General features: G+C 39.9%; 1 protein-coding gene across 3 annotated transcripts in view; it reads right to left on the bottom strand.

The window, feature by feature from the left end:
- The window catches only part of PDE7A (phosphodiesterase 7A), a 75,434-nt gene that overhangs the window by 32,633 nt on the left and 25,566 nt on the right, over positions 1-17,235 (bottom strand). For all 3 annotated transcript variants that reach the window (XM_082753441.1, XM_082753442.1, XM_082753440.1), the window contains exon 2: positions 4,057-4,117. In XM_082753441.1, coding sequence (XP_082609567.1) covers positions 4,057-4,117 — 61 coding nt within the window. The remainder of the gene's footprint in view (positions 1-4,056; positions 4,118-17,235) is intronic.

Consider the following 17,235-nt stretch of genomic DNA (forward strand, 5'->3'; position numbering starts at 1 on the left):
ATCGGAATTTTTTCCAGAATAGTTCTACATGCCCAGGGTGGGTTGCTTTTCTTAAGACAAAATCCATACAGGGAAAAACTGATTTGAAGGCTCAGTAAATAACAGAAGTAGGAATAAGGTGTAAGAGGGAAATTCACAGGTACAGCTGAAAAGGAATCAGGCCTTTAGCAAAACTTACCTTGAGACAGTTCGTTTAGCTCCTACCCCTCTCTCAGATTCCTGCTTACATTGCAAGGACAGCTCTGACACTCACAAGGCAGATAAAATGCCATAGTTTACATCCCTGCATGTTAAGGTTACACAGCACGTGTTTTGTGCTACCCTAATCTTCCAGTCTGAACCAGTAACCATGCAGTAGCTGCTCGGGTAGCCGAGGCCTTCTGGAGAAGGGGCAGAAATCTCAGAGATCACGGAGGACAGCTGGGAGCAGAAGCCACCTCACGGTAAACCACCCACACTCAAGTCAAAGCCATGAAGATGTGAAGAGCAGGATTTCCAGAAAGAATTACTAGCTTCAGAGATTCAAGATCCTATTAAATTTGCTGGAGAAACAGATGACAGGTCAGCCGAATATGCTGGAATTAAAGCAAAAGCAATACCACATAGCAACTGCTACCAACGAAGAGCATGCACCCGCATTACACATTTGCTTGCTTCCACGTTTTTCTATTTCAAGTGATCAGGACCCCTAGAACAGAGACACAGCTGCAGGTTTAGGGGAGAGGTGCATGCTCCTTGACACAAGCAGTCAGTGCCCCAACCTTTCCAGCCCATGCACGGTCGCAAAACTTTCAGGCAGTACAAAACAACTACCAAAAAAAAAAAAAAAAAAGAAAAGAAAATAGAAAAGTAAAGAAGAGAAAAATCAGTAAAGTACCAAGATTACACGGAAGCACTTTTAAGTATTGAGAATTCCTCATAGTTGCTGAGAGAAGTAGCTGACTGAGGGGATGCAGATATATTAGCCTGTCCGCCCAAGGTTTTAAAAAGAAAAATTCTACAATGCTGCATCTGTATCTAATTTTTAAAATAGAAAATCTGCCACTCGGGAGTGGCTTAGTGTGTATTTTGGGAAGGGGGTATGACAGCTGAGTCATTAGAGTCAACGCTGTTTGTTTATATTGACACTGGATGAAGACAGTTAAATTAGCTGCTTGTGTCGTGTGCCCCTAAAATTTCATCTTCAAAGTGATGAACCTGGAAACGCTGCCCTACCACAGGAATTTCCACCTACTTGCTGCAAGTGAATATCCACCGGGTTCCCACTTGAACAGCCTGAAGACATTAAAGGAAGCAACTCTACAGCCAGCTCAACTAAACAGATGCAGAGGGAGGTGTCCTAGATACCCTCGGGTTTATATTTTTGGTCTGCTAAAATATACAGTTTACTGAGGTACAGTCTATTAGTAGACATAGTCTGTTTGGAATAGCAACCAATGAAGTAAAAAGGCAATACCTCCCATGACTTTGCAACTTCCCTTTAAGCTACAGCTAAAGGATTTCTTACAGCTTACTCTGCTGAAGTTTAAAAAAAAAAAAAAAAAAAGAAATCACACAGTTCTGTATGGGAAATGTAACACTTCGTTTGTCACAAATATTCTAGTCAAATATATTCATTCTTCAATCCCCTCTGACATGAATGTTTCTACATACTGATGCATCCAACTGTTCAGCTTTCAGGCTGGTCTTTTGTACAACCCGTTTACGAATACAACAATAACCAATCTGTACATAGTTGCTATCTTGTACGGTACGGTGTATTTAACATTTGGGAAAACAAAAAGCAATCACTAACAATAAAATATTTAACATACTGATTCAAATATCCAGGGAGCAATTTTGTGTTTGCTTGTTGACATCCTGCAGCAGAAGTTAGAAGAGGTCTGTCCTTTGACAGACTTACTAGTTCAGAAGAGCTAGCGTACAGCATTATCAAACAGTAATGCCTGCAAAAGTTAATGCTGTTCGTAACAAGCACCAATCACATAATCTAATAAATTAACTCAAATTGTTAAGTGGAATTCAATTTACTCGACACATTTGCACACACATTCTGAAGATATTCCATGCCTGCCTGCTGGAAAGAGCAGTGAAGAAAGATTTCAAAACCATTACATTTTCCCCTCAGGTCAGCTATATATACACACCAGGAACCACAGAAAATCAGGCTTTGCTTTCTCCTAGATTCACTTGATCATTACATAAAACTCTTCTGCTGAAATCATGTGCCTAACTCCTAGATGGCACAATTAATTTAAACTTCCAGAACAGCTGAAGATAACTCTTGATTTCTGGGGAGAACAATTTTTTATTTTTATTTTTATTTTTTTTACAAGCTGGACTTCTACCATTAGCAGATCAGTATCAAAAAGATAAAAAACAGACATATGCTTACAGTACCTTTAATTAAAACCTATCAGTGCATTTTTAAACAAAATGAATGCCTATTTCCCCTGTTAGGGGATTAAATGTATTCAATTTCTAAGATTTTTTAAGCAGAAAATTTTGTATTTTTCTAATTATAAACAAAATAAATTTAGTTTAAAACTATAAATCATAGAACCAAGGAAACAAACTACCTCAGGCCTGAATTTACTTTCTTATTCTTATGACTAGAGCAGAAGAAAATCAGATTTCAAAAAATTTTAGCGTTCATCTTGCAAAGATGATTGAAAATAAGTGATTTTAACTTTTTTAAATGAAATAAACCTGCTTCTTCCTCCTCCCCACCCCCCCAAAGAAAAAGTTAGCACCTTTTTCAATTAGCATTTAGAAAGCAGCATCTTCTGTCCTCCTACTTCTCTTAACAAATCTCCATACACATTCTCTTATCAAAAATTCTTTACTAGACAGCCAGTGCTATACTATTAACTTGACAAGCTTGAAAGAAAAAAAGGAACAAAACTGAAAAATAAAAATGTAAGATGCTAAGTCAAAGTTCTATTTATATCTATGCACACATACACATGCATTTGCCTACACATGTAGGCTACGACTATAAATTCAGATATCTATGTACACATGTGTACATACATATACAGCTTGTGACTAAATTCATAGAGAATGCAGTCACGAATTTCTGAGGACTGGAATATGCACAAATTGCAACTGAATCGAAAAGATTCCGGGTGTAAAAATACATGTTCTAGCTGATCTAGCTGAAGCAGGTTGAGAATTTATAATCACTAGCTGCTTATGTTTGTCGGGCTGTGTAAGACAGCATGTAAGCATTCGTAGTCCATTTCAACACAAAATCACAGCTGAAGTTGGCTTAAATTAAGCAGTGTAATTTTGCAGCGAAACAGACTTAGGAGCGTATCCAGAGTCCATCGTGCCATCTGCAAGAGCTTTGCATCTTTCTCCTCTCAACCACTGACCTCAGGTCCATCCTCTGTGCACTCAGTTTCATGGAGGGTGTCCCCTGGTGCTTGCTGCTCCCAGTACTGCCCTCTCTCTTTGATTTGGCTTTACCCTTTATCTAGTTGCTACCCTGGAAACGTTCTTCAGAAAGCTGACTAAGCCACTAGTCCTGTCACACATCCTTTCCCTTGAAGTCATCTTCTAGAACTAATAAGAGAAGTATTGTTTAAAACTGTATCATTATTTCAAGAACACCTTGAACATTTCACTGCCTCAGCACTGAATTTTTTTGAAGTGTGTGGTGATCCTCACGCACAAATATTCTCTAAGCTACAGTTTTAATCAGAAGGATACCACGCAGAGGTGATAAATTCCATCACAGAAATAAAGATCCATCACAGAAATAAGTGAGAGTCATTTGGAAGACTAAACTTCTACCAAATGTGTTAAATTAATTAAAAGAACCGTAACTGAGTTTTCTTTAATTACAGGAGTAAGGCATCTGACACAATGGTTAATTCAAAAATAAAAAATGCCAAACAACCAAAAAAAAAAAAAAAAAGCACAAAAATGCTTTGCTAGAGAATGTAACCAGAATATTTTCCAGAAGAAAAGTTCAAGAGTACTATACTCAAATATATCTATAAAGTGATCATAACTGTAAGGACTTTGCGATACAGAGAGTGGTGTGCTTACCTAGCATACGAATGTACAACGCAGTCTGATCAGAGCTGTCATAGGAAATTGCTCCACGTCTCTGAAAAAAAAAAAAAGAAGTATTTCATGCATGTTACAACTGTTTTTTTTTTTTTTTTATTGAAACAAAAGTATTGATTGTCCATTTCCAATTTACTCCTCAAAATTAATCTTCAAAATCTGAACATGCATCCTTCAAATATATGTGCTGATACTGTTTTTGGAGGGGACAAAGGAAGGACAAGAATTCATGAAGAAACTACGAAAAACAGAACCAGAGTGCGGAAGAAAAATATCCCTCTACATTTCTTTCCAGATGCTTCTCAAACATTTCCTACAATGAATAAGGCACATAACAAGATTAAACAGACCCCAAAATGTGTTCCTTATCACCTTCTATGGGGTAATACCTGAAACAAATACTTGCGGTTCCTCACTTATTTATTCACCCATGGGTTATTTCCCTCTTTAAAGCTAAAAGTAGTTTTAAAAGACGTAAAAACTTGAATGACACCATCGCTACATCTGAGGAATTGAACGTATTTTCTGCAAGGGCAGGATGTGGCTGGCATGTGCCACCTTCCTTCCACCCAGTACTTTCTGCAGGCAAATCAAGGTGCCGGTGAAGCAGGATGCAACCCATAAAAGCTGAAGAAAGGTCTACAAGAGCCATCAAGCTATCTGCGCAGGACACAGACTCCCAAACAGGATGTATTTCTTACCTACACAAAGCCGCCTTTATAGCCCCACACACATCCAGCTGATGCGATAACAGTTATAATTCAGGAAGTTATAATTCCTGAAAATGTGGTGAACTAGTCCTGCAACAGCCAAAAATGGGGGGAAACGTTCCTGTAGTTACACAACACTGACTTTTTCTTGTCCAACACGCTTACATTGAGAACAGAGAAGTCCTGTGTGCCTAAAAGGTTTATCCTACCCCTAAGAAGCCCAGGTAAAAGCCAGCCTGGAGGTGAGTGCAGTAACTGAATGCACTCAAAGAAAGACTAGAGATCAATAACCTCCATCAGTATGATTTGTGTAACTGATGTGTAAAGACCCCCAAAAGCCAGAAAGTACATAGTAGTTTTAGTATTTTTCATGTTAAGAGGACAGGAAAAAAAAAAAAAAGTGACAACAAAAACAGACAAAACCTTATACTTGAGGTCAAAAAAGTTTTTTTTTTTCCAAAGGTTAAACTTAATGTTTAATTACAGAAATGACCAACGACCTAACTCCAACTCAGGTCTGATTATATTAGCTGTTGTAAAGACTACAAAGAATTCCCTATACCACGCTTTTATACTGTCTTAACTTTTGTTCGATACTTCCTTAGAAGACCATAAACGATGCAAATAATCCTTCCTTTGAAATATGTTTGTACAGCATTTCACACAGCGGCGTGCCTGTCCTGATGGGGAAGCTAGCAATCCGCCTCATCAGCCAGGAAACGATGCTGATTTCCCACTAACACGTTCAAGTTTCTTCCTGTAACCTGCCTTAGAAATCCAGCAAATCTCAGCCGAATGTATCTGCAGCAGCCTGGAACATTTTGTGTCATTGACTAGGCACAAGCAGGGAGGTAATTTAGTGCTAACTTGCAATTTGCACCTCTCTATCACAGATTACTGGACATGTCCAGTACAGCTCTGTAATCTAATGCTGGAGAAAACTCAGCACACGTGCAGCTAGGAGAACCATAACCAAGGGGAGTATTAGTCTCTGAGAAGAAAAACAATATACAAAAATCGACCAAAACAGAAATCCCTTTGATGCACCAATTCTAAAACATTATTTGCCAGCTAACAATCTAAAATCATACTGGCTGGCTAAAGTAGCACATCCATGTATGAGATCAAACACATGGACACGTTTTTAAAAACATAACCCACTTGCTTACACGAACAAGTGATTTGGTTCTGCAAGGACAGTAATAGATCTCACAGGAATCCTCGAGCAATCAAACCCTTTCCAAGTTACCTTTCAAAGTTTGGTTTTGAAAAGAAAAGCAATTTATTTTGTAAACCTCACAAATAAGACTTACAGATGTAGTATGATAACCCCACCCATTGTTGCTAAAAGGGTAGAGGTCCTACAGATATTCCACTCACTGAAATATGTTAAATATAATAGGTAAAAGGAAAAAAATAGATTAAAATAATAGATAAATAAGATAAGAATAGATAAAAATAGGTAAGTTAGATAAAAGGTTTATCACCAAGTTCCCCCACGAGGAAGGCAGAGGATGGGTGCTGAGTGGTTGGACATGAGAGCAGAGAACAAGGGAGGCATGGAGCACTGCGAATGCTGTGGTGTGCAGCCAGAGACCACGCAGGGAGCCAACAGTGCCGGGGTTTCAGCAGCCTGCGAGAGGTAGGTAAGTGTAATAACACTGTGCTCATCCAGCCACGGACTGCACTGGTGTCTGCTCACGTCCTGCAGAGCCAATAAACTGTACCAGCCAGCATCCTGCAGGCTGGGGTGCATCACCCAACTCACCACTCTAAACTCTGGGTGTATTTGTTAAACTATACTACACTGCTCTATACTGCTCTAGAAAAATGCGCCATCCTGCAAAAGGAAAAAAGTAGAGTCATTTAATCTGCCCTGACTGCAATTCCTTAAGGTATGCTGACAAGGTTCCACTTTTAAATCCACCCAAATCCATCCCAAACAGAAGGAGCATCAGCTCCCACCAAGAACCATCGTGTGCAGCAAATTCGTTAAGCAGAAGGAAAAATAAATCCTAAAAAAAAAAAAAAACAAACACAAAGTTTCTGTGAAGCAAGTAACAGCTCAAACAATTTAATCACTGTGATTCTACCCCTGGTGACCACCAGAAATGACTCCCCTCTCATCACTAATTGAAGGCCCATTCTCTGTAGCCTACATCAGGACTACACTTCCAATATAAATTTGCTGTGCTTGCAGAGTCAAGGTAACTAGCATACACTGTATCAACCTACAGAAACCATGGCTAACGACTTCAAGGACTGACTTCCAATACTTCAAAATACCAGACCAGCACTTGAAGCTGGACTGGATGGGTCTGAAAAGCAGTCAAGACCAAGACCTTGGTCTTTCTGACCAAGTCAGTCTAATTCCTAACTACTGTGTTTATAGAAAAATCTGCCAAATCCAAACTTATGTCAAATTATTCTACCCAAATTACCTTTTTTTTGTACTGTCCAGCCATGAGTACAAGTCTGAACTGGGTGGGCTCTTCTGCTTCAGCAGTAAAGATAAATGACAAAAAGACAACTGGGAAGTTGGAGGAATGTTTACGCTGGATTTCCACTTCGCAAACCTCATCTTAGATTTCATTTTCATATTAGGGTGCCATTTCTTCTTCCAAAGAACAACACGGGAAGAAAAGCTTGCATTTCTCAAATCTTTATGGAAAGGGAACGGAGGAAGTTCAAACTCAAGTGGAAGATCCACTACTGCAAGAATGGCAATGATAAAAGGGCTCCAGAAAAGTGGGCGAAGGGAATATCTATTGAAAGACAGATGCAAGTTAGTTCTTTCTGAAAATCTTTTCACAAGACTATAGGAAACCATTAAAGGTCACGCTGTGGGAATGGCATGCAAAACTAGCACGTAAATACTGCTTCATCAGAGGGAAGCCACTTCATTGATGCTGGGTGGCACAGCATAAGCAGGTAACAACTGGAGGCAGAGGACCTGCTCTGTTCAAGCCAGATGGAAAGGTTTCCATCGATAGATCAGTTTTATCAAAATGATTTCCTCATCCAGTTCAGAGCAGAGCACCAGAATTATTCCTAGGTACTTCGGTACTTCGATATTTTTTTTACCTACTTGGCGCAACAACCAGAGAGACTTATTTCAGCCAGAGAAGTTAAGGACAAGTTTGGAGAAGTTACTGTATTATGGCAACTGCAATTTGCTGGTCATGCTGCTGCAAATATACACCCTTGGAAACAATTTAAGACTCTAAGCCTGTTATTCACCTCCAAGTGCCTAGAATGACAAATTAATTAGACCGGATTTCTCCAACTATTACTGGATTTCAAAAGCAAGACTGTCATTTAACATAATTCCTACAATGATTTCAGTAATTAAAATTCCCGTGTTCCACAAGATACCGCCGAGCTTCTACAAGGGAAGGTGCTGGGAAGTGCTCCTTTAGAGCACTTACACCGCTGTTAGACAGAGGCAGGCCACTGCAAGGCAGCCCCACTGCTACTTTCCGAATCAGCCACTGAAGTCCAAAACAGTCCTTTTGAAAGTTTATCAAACCAGCAAAAAGAAAATGGGTTTAATTTCAGGAAGATGCTAACAGCATGAAGATTATCTTTAGGTATGTATATAGCAAATATCTGAAGGGGACTACTTTCATATTTTCTTACATATAAAGCTCCTCATATAATCGTCACCCTGAGATGAAAATGGTCATTGTCAAACTTAGCTACTGTCTGAATGAGTGTAGTTACCAGCTTCGGTGATACAGACATCTAACATCTACCTTTCCTGTATTTTGTCTCACACACCTTAGAAGTATAGCATGTGGCATCATAAGAGTTCCCTGACGTTTTGTTAGCTTAAAAACTTCAAGTTTTAACAAAAAGTAACAAAAGCTTCAAAATTGATAAGAAAAGAAAACAGGAAAAAAAAAAAAGCATATAACTGACTGAAGTAGAGACAGAAAACCTTTAGGAAACTCAATCAGAATGGCTGAAGGACACAAAAGCAATAGCAAAGTGGGATGACTGGGTGATCACAATAAATAAATGTAATTATACACATTTGAAAGAAATGACCGTTCATGTAATTAAGAACGCAGCCATGCTACATCAGCTACCTGCAAGTCCTGTTTTTCTCCCCTTAAGAGAATCTTTGACCAAACTGAACAAGGACAAAATCCCTGAGCAGGCTGTGTCAAATTTCAAAGAACCAACAAACCAAGAGCACATAGTGTAGGTGACACACTGACTAGAATACCAGCTGGTAAAACTTTGGAGACTATAATCTGCCTTCAGACACAACTGAACATTTATTAGTGCGTTCTGGTCTTCTTCTTGATGTGACAAAAGTTATCGCAATTCCTAGTAACTAATCTTGACCACTTGTGCTTTTAGTAAATTGAGAACTGTGCTGCTGGTAGTGACTGATGATTTGGGGCACAGAAATCTGGCAAAGCTCATTGTTACACCAAGTTCAAATTCACATTTGTTCAGACACCCCTCTAGTTTGTACAAAAAAATTAATGTATATAAATGCAGGAACTCTTCACAATCTGAAACTTTAATGCTCCATTTCTTTGGGGATTAACCCCCAGCCAGGCAGTGAGCTATGCTGAGAAGAGCCCGGTCTCCTCTCCAGGCACCCGCTCCACCCCAGTTTACTGCCATCAATGCAGATACTTGTGTTCTTTACAACAGAGCAGTAGGCACTCCCAACCTCCTCTTACATTTGCGTGCATTTTTCTCAAACACAGGCATCAACCAGGGAAAGGCTACCAAGCAAGAGAAGGAGCTGGTATTTCACCTCAGCAAACAGAACTGGTATTTCCACTCCCCGAGCCCTCAAATCAACAATACAAAAGGATATCCTGTCCAGGAAGCAAAACACTCCAATTTGTATTATTCTCACTCTGTTTAAAATTCTTTCTCCTTATTTTCACAAAGCCTTTCAAGTGCTGTAAAATTGAAGATTTGCTAGGAAAGGCAGCCAACAAAACCCTGCCCTTCAGAAGCCAGTTGAGGTCACTCCCAGTCCCCTAACCGGCACGGCACCGCTACAAACTCTTCCCACTTCAAGCAAGGAAGCGAGAGCTACAAAAGCATGTACCAACACTTAAGAAACACAATCTTAGGTGAAGAATGACGTACTTCCAAAATAGAGTTTAAAAAGGAAATAAAAAAAATCAGCTCTTGTGGAGGTCTTAGTGACTCGTTTTCTCTCGGGCTCCCCATAAAACCGAAGTGGAACAATAAAATGACCTACCTTAGAAGTTAGCCATCTGATAAGGATCAGAGTTGGAGAGTTAAAGATCGGTGCAATTCCCACTGGATCACCCAAAAGACCAGCAGCATAATCCCCTCCTGATCCCCAACAGTGCTAAGAGCCCTTGGAGCATTAAGAGGTCGGCAAATAAGAGGGAGCAGCTGCAGGCACCACAGTGCCCTCCAGACCCCACAAAGCACCCCACAAGGGAAACGCTGCCTGAAGCGGATGGCAGGACAGCCTCAGGACACTCCAAATGGTGAGCACTGATCATCTCCCTACAACTGGGAAAAGGAGAAACACAAAGAAACACCATGACATTTGTGCACGTATTTCAGCGCTGCAAAGCTTGGGTGAAGCTGAAAGCACCCGAGCTCACCCCGGACACCATCTCGCCCTTGCATTTTATGACGAGCCTGATTCCCACAGGTTTCCCCTGCAGCTGACATTCAGGACCCCCCCCCCCTTTTTTTTTTTTTTTTTTTTTTTAATCTCCGCCACCTGGGGAACTACTATGAACTGAACTTCAAAACTCACTTCAAGGTTGCTTTTATGGCAAGCTACTATAAATAATGTTAAAGAAAGACAGTTAATGCAGTGAATCCACGCAGGCATTAAAACCGATCTCGGTTCACTAATCTCTTCCTACGTCCATTACATACCAAGTCATCCTTTATGGTACCTTTACCTCTACACACACTCAGGCCCGAACTAACACATTTCTGCCATTTATTGCTCAAACACTTGGACTCGTCTCCAGTTTGCCCCCCACCCTGCCACATCCCAGGGCTGGAGCAGACTGATTTCCTCTGAGAGCACCGATCACACAGCCAAGCAGTTTTATGTCCTCGGAGCAGCTTTGACATAAAGCTGACAAAAACGTTTAATAAATACAAAGACATCTCCAATGGGGGTTGGAACAAATGATTTCACAGAACAGAGTGCAGGATACCAAGGAGTTAAAAACAATAAAATTGAGTAACAAAGAAGAAAATAAGAAGATAGTACATTTCCCTAGAATTATTTTTGTTGTAAAAAGACCACATCATAAATTCAAGTAGAAGCCCAAACTACAAAGTCAGCAGAGAGCTACCAAAGGAATAGCTTCAGCACTGAGAAACTTTCCTCTCATTCACAAGAAGTGTGGAGGCATGCCCCAGAGGACATTTACTGAATGAAAAATGAAGACTCAATGGAGATGGAGTTCTGCTGTTAGGAATCATGTTATAAAATATTTGTGCTGGCTTTTAGACCACAATCACAATCTCAGCACCAGCTGAAGGTAGCTACAGCACCACTGTATCTGCTCCCTCCTCTCCCACTACCTCTGAATACCTGTCAATTCAAAACCATAGCCACAGGCACAAGCTCTCCAAATGCACCCTTTGGTACCTCACTATGTAGATTTAAAAGCATTACCATCTCCAAAGACTTGACCAAGTTTAAGACACTCCAGTCTATTTAACATCACCAGTCTATTTTTATTTATTAAAAATAACATCAAATAAAATAGAATCAATAAATGGCATTAGGCTGTACCTGCATTAGCAATTTGAGACAACGGGACCAGATCAGGGTGCAGCAGCTGCTGATGGCTTTACACCCAGCCTGTATGACACTGAAGAAACATGGATATTCAAAGGCCACATCCAGGCAGGCTTCCTGAACGGGACTCTACCACAGGAGGCTAAAAGCTGCCAAAAATGATTGGTAATTGGTAAATCCACTATGCCACCATCACGGATCAGTGTACATGTCGTGCACAGGAGGAGAGGAACGGTTAGCTTCTTCTTAAAGAAGCTAGGAGAGATCAAACCCATGCTGTAACACATAACAAAGGGCATGGGAAACAGGGACAATGAGGTGATTTGCTTCGAAGCTCCGTTCTCCTGCAACTAAAATGAAGAGAAATACAGCCTTGCATTCTTTCAAAGGTCAAACACTTCTCTCTGCCACCACTGTTCTCAGTCCCCGATCAATTTTCTGCTTAGCTGTCTCAAAGCACATGAAAACACTCTTGAAGTGGATTGATGGCCTTATTCCCGGCACGTGGAGCGAGCCTTTCTTCCACTGGCACCAGAAACGCATTATCTTAGAAGACAAACAAAGTAATTACCCTTTGCTCTTTTGTCTTCTACAGTACGTGGTCTAATTAATTAAACTCTTCTTACTTAGACCTTTTCTTAGAATGCATAAGTTTAATACCGAAATGCAGGAAGAAAAATATTTGCCTGCCTATCTGTTAAATGCACTACAGCACTATTTGGTTTATCTGTGCCTTGGGAACTGAAAGGCTGTTTCATAAAAAGGATTCTGAATTGGGGGCAGGGCAAGTCCAAAAAGTGCAGATTTGCACGAGATGTGTTAAGACATCAATGAAAATGAAAAAAGCTGAGGAGCTTCTCTGGGAGTAAGTACTGCTTTGAATACACCCAGTACCAACTCTAAGATGAAGGAGAGATAAATGATGTTTTACTTAAATATGAAAGAAATTGTTCAAGGTCATCAGCAGATCTGGTAAAACCTCAGGTACAAGACTACATCAAAATACATGCAAAAAAGGCAGTACTGAATTCCCTCTACGTATTAACTATCGTGCTATCTAGGCTGTGGGAGTACAAGCAGCAACACTCGGGCTGCTGACACCACCAGTCTCAGCCTCTTCCCGAGATGAGGGAGCACACCAGAATGAACAGCTATCGTGTATTACCTTTTTTTTTGCTGAGGCTTTTCATTTTCTGTCTTTATCTTCTCAACACATGCAGAGATCCCATGCTCGATAAAGTCAGATTTCCCATACTTCACAAGTATCTCATGCAAGCCTGCATCTAGTTCCCCTCTTCTTACCATCAGCTGCATTAAACAAGTGCAACCAGTGTCTCCTACAGTTTTCAAAGGAACACACATCCCAGGAACTTGAATTTAAACTTAATGACATAAGGCACTGTAGATGCAGCTAAGCAAAGGCATGTTTGGATACAGTTTTTGCGTTTACTGTGTATATGTATCTTCCATAATCCCATTTAAAAAAAACAAACATTAGCAATAGTGAAACACAGGGTTTTAGAATTTTTTTTTTTTTGTTTTTTTTAACAAATATTCCAGTAGAGAATTTGCCGTTTAGTTTCAGAATATATGCAGATGTCACTTTGGTTTCCTTTTGAAACTGCCATAGTACAGGACCAGCTTCTACCAAAGTTTAATATGCCGTTGTGGTTTGCAATAAGAGCCTTGCAGGTACCTGGGAGTAAAGTACCACATGCATGATCCCAGTTTTAACTGTACACTTCTCAATACTCATCTGTTCCAATCTTTCTTCTTTATTTTAAAAATGAATTTAAGCCACCCTGAAGAATGACTCATTGTCTTACAAACCTCAGTAACTACTACATCTACAGATGCTTCTTTAAATGCTCCCCACCGAATAAAAAGATAAAACTCAACAACACCCACAAGAAACCCAGAGTTGAAACAACTGCACCGTATTTCACATACGCTATTGGGTCTCATACAAGACCTGTTTAAATGCAGCAGGGTTTCACTATCTCCATCACATGAGGATTTTGAAATGCAGAATTTTGAGGCCTGTTGCTGATCTCTCCCACTTTCCAGAACATCCTGATTTCACAAGCACGCACTTGTCCACCTGGCCCAGAAATGATCTCTCTGTGGGGTCTCACTTGCCCTTCAAATATCATCTTCCATGGCAGACACAGAACAGTGACTTGTGGCACCTGGATTTCTAGGATACAGCCCTGACTGGCCTGTGACTTGTTCTAGACCAGTCAGGAAGTTTTGCTGTACTTACATTAACAGCATGCGAAGACAGCAGAGGAATAAGTCATTTACCAAGTCATCAGCACGCAGTAAAAGACAAAGCTCTAAACTCATTTCAATTTTTTCTTCATTTTCCTCTCTGCCTTATTGTCTCATTTGATCTCTCTCTCTCTAGCAGGCTTCACTAACAAAGAATAATTAAATGCTAATCTATGAGAAGTATTCTTGTAACTACATGGGTAGCTGTTTGCTGCAGCCCAAACCATCCGCTAGCATCGCACTCAAGAAAAATAGACAGAAAATATCCCATTATTGTTACGGATCCTGAGAATAAGCCTTCCAGAATTACAAAATGCATATATAGTGACCAACTTCTATAAATGCCACTTCTCTTCTGTCTTAATTTAAAAAGTTACCTAAGCTTTATAATTTCAATTCAACTTCTCGAAATACCTGCCTTGCTGACACTGAGACACATGACTCCGACTGTTCCGTTCATTAATACAGCTTCTTATCAGCTAGTGAGCAATGAGCAAACATAAGTTAAAAAAAAAAGTTTGCAAAATTCACCTTCATTACCATGTGTACACAGCCATTAACTCCGAAGTCATTGCAACTAAGCTCAAGGAGCTGGCTGATCTTAAAGCAAGGCTCAGAGTTGCAGAACTTCAACTTGCAAAAAGCCAAGGACAGCTACTGGTCCAGAAGGCAGAACTACGCAATTTCCTTTAAAACCATTTAAATTTTAGGCATCTGCCATCTCAGTCCTCAGTGAGGAAGAAGAAAAAGAATCCAAGCTGAGTAAATAAAAGGGATCTGAAAACCTTATGTTTCTATACTGCCATATTCAGTCATCAGCTGCTCTAACACAGCAACAGGAAATCACCAGGATCATCCTCTGTTCACTTCAGATGTTATCTTCAAAAAGGGTATGAGGTATTAAACGCTTTGCTAAACAAAGCACATAAATCTTTGCCAAAGTAAGCAAGCAAGTTATGAAACGTTATATTTTGTTTCTGATAACTGTTTTTTAACCTTTCATGTTACTTTCTCAAAATCGTGGTTATGCAGGTTAAAAGAAGCAGCCTTGTGTGACGACATGGCAAAAATGCGTGTGTATCAGCTGGGGGGTAAATGTGAATGGATTTAATTTCCTTAAGTTAAATGCCTAAAAATAAGTTCTTCCTAAAACACTTCTCTTGCAACACAAATTAGAATAAACTCTTAGCCTCTCTCTCGTATAACAAACTATAATTAATCTATATATCTATCTATAAATCTGATCTAGTACATCGCAATTTCTATGAACACAAAGAACACACCGTTATAAATTCAGAGCATCTAAAGTCGTTCATCTGTCACGCTGTTCGTACCATATAACCTGTGGCCTTGCAAAATCATCTAGCAAAAGAACTGAAATTCTACAACACAGTATTTTTTTTATTTTTTTTTCCTGGCTCCCATTTTCTGAGGCTGCTTACTTACAATTGTATTGTAGAGGCATTTACACACATTTAAAAGAAAAAAAAAAAAAAAAAAAAAAAGAAAACCAGCACACTCAAGTGAACGTGAAGAAAGGAAGGATGTTGGAACTAAATTTCCAAACAATTCCAGCATTTGTCTTCCAAAACTAAGACAAAGGATTTGCCTTTTTGAATGAGCAACCTCAATTACTAAAACTTTTTTTTTTTGTGCATGTGTTTTTGTTGTTCACAATTTGTTTTTTGGAGGGTTGTTTGTTTGTTTGTTTTGAATGGGGGTGTTTTTAATATAGCATTCATAACAGAAGATACTTAGAAGATTATCAGTGGAAAGAATGTCTATTCATTTCAGTGTCTGAAGCCTCAGTGACCTCTACCTTCACGCTGTGGACTAGAAAAATGAAGTTGCTTATAAGCTTTAGCAAACATCAACTGTTTACCAAATTGTTCACTTGTATTTGGGATGGCTGGGGGTCAGAGGAGAGGTAGAACAGGTTGGATAGGCATCAGAAAAAGAAACAGGTTAATGTATAATTAACTGTATGTTTATACACACTTCCAACAGTTTTATTTACAGTGTGCTATTGGATATGAAATACTCAACGTTGGTACAGTCTCCAAAAAAATAATACATTTTTTTCCATAGCAGAACTATGCCCATCTACTGCAGACCTGTCAGCAAGCATAGCCATGTCTGTGTTCGTAGTGTTCAGTCCTCACGCACAAAGCTTCCATGGCAAAGCTCCATCCCCATTAAATCAAATCCCCAGCCAGGTGAAGAATCATGCAGTGTCTCGAGATGCATTTCGAGACACTCTCTCACTTGTTGCATCCCCAAATTGTACTGCCTTCCTACAAGCTTAGCATGCGCTGCACGAAAGAAGCAAAGGCTTCGTTCAAAACTCCTGAACTTAAAAGTTCAGCTTCTCCCCAGAGAAGAGAGGATGGCAAGAAGCTGTACTCCACTTTTACCATATCCTCTTGGAAGAAATAAAAAAGTAAAACTATTAAGATGACAGTCTACACATACTATTTTTTTTCCCTAAATAAAATGTGAAAAACTGTTTCAGCTGTCTGCAGGACTTCGGTAAAAACCTTGGAGAGAGAACCACTTCAGCATGGTCATACAGGTCTGGTGTCCATCAGTTGTATCTCTCTACACCTGTGTGGATGCTGGCATCTGCTCACCCTCAAAAGGTCTGTGCCATAGCAAGAAAATAAGACTATTTTCAGAGCTCAAGGCGAACACCTTTGTCTATAATGTTGGTGAGGGAAGAAGTACGGCTGTTACCAGGCAAAGTGCTGTCAGAGCATCAGCTCGTCACCCGTTCGCTCAGGACAGACTGTGCTGAAGGTCAGGTTTTAGCTGCTCTGAGTTCCTGTGCTATACTATTGAATGCATCTTCACACAGACTGAATGGTTTATTGGAAGCAGCCAAAGAAGGATTTCAAATCCAACAGGCTTCACATATTGCAAGTAACCTGGCTATGGAAGTGGAAACAGATGAACAGTAATATGTGACAAGAAAAGCTACCAGTGTTTGAGGCTTTGTAATAAAACTGCCATGTTCTATTTCTAAAGCACATCCTCTGAACAGCAAAAGACTGTAGCACTGCCTGTCTTATCTGTAACTGGAAACCTGAATCCCAATTGCTGAGGTTGCAATCTCCCCAGAAGGACAACATCAAAAAATTGTCAACGTATCACAGCACCAGAAAAGGAACATCAGGAACAAATGTAAATCCTAGCAGTTACATCTCACTGTAACCCTCCATAAAGCATCCACAGAGGACAAGAATTCTGCCATCTAAATTTAATGCCTAAAATTTTGGGTTTGGAGCTTTTTTCTTACCCTTGGTTTCCCCTCTGATTTGCATGGCTATAGCTGCCCTCACGAAGGTTACTCGCTCACCTCGCAGCTTCACGGTTCCAGAAGTGTGTGTGGGGCTGGGA

The sequence above is a fragment of the Aythya marila genome (assembly GCF_965140915.1).
Source record: "Aythya marila genome assembly, chromosome: 2".
Taxonomy (NCBI): Eukaryota; Metazoa; Chordata; class Aves; order Anseriformes; family Anatidae; genus Aythya; species Aythya marila.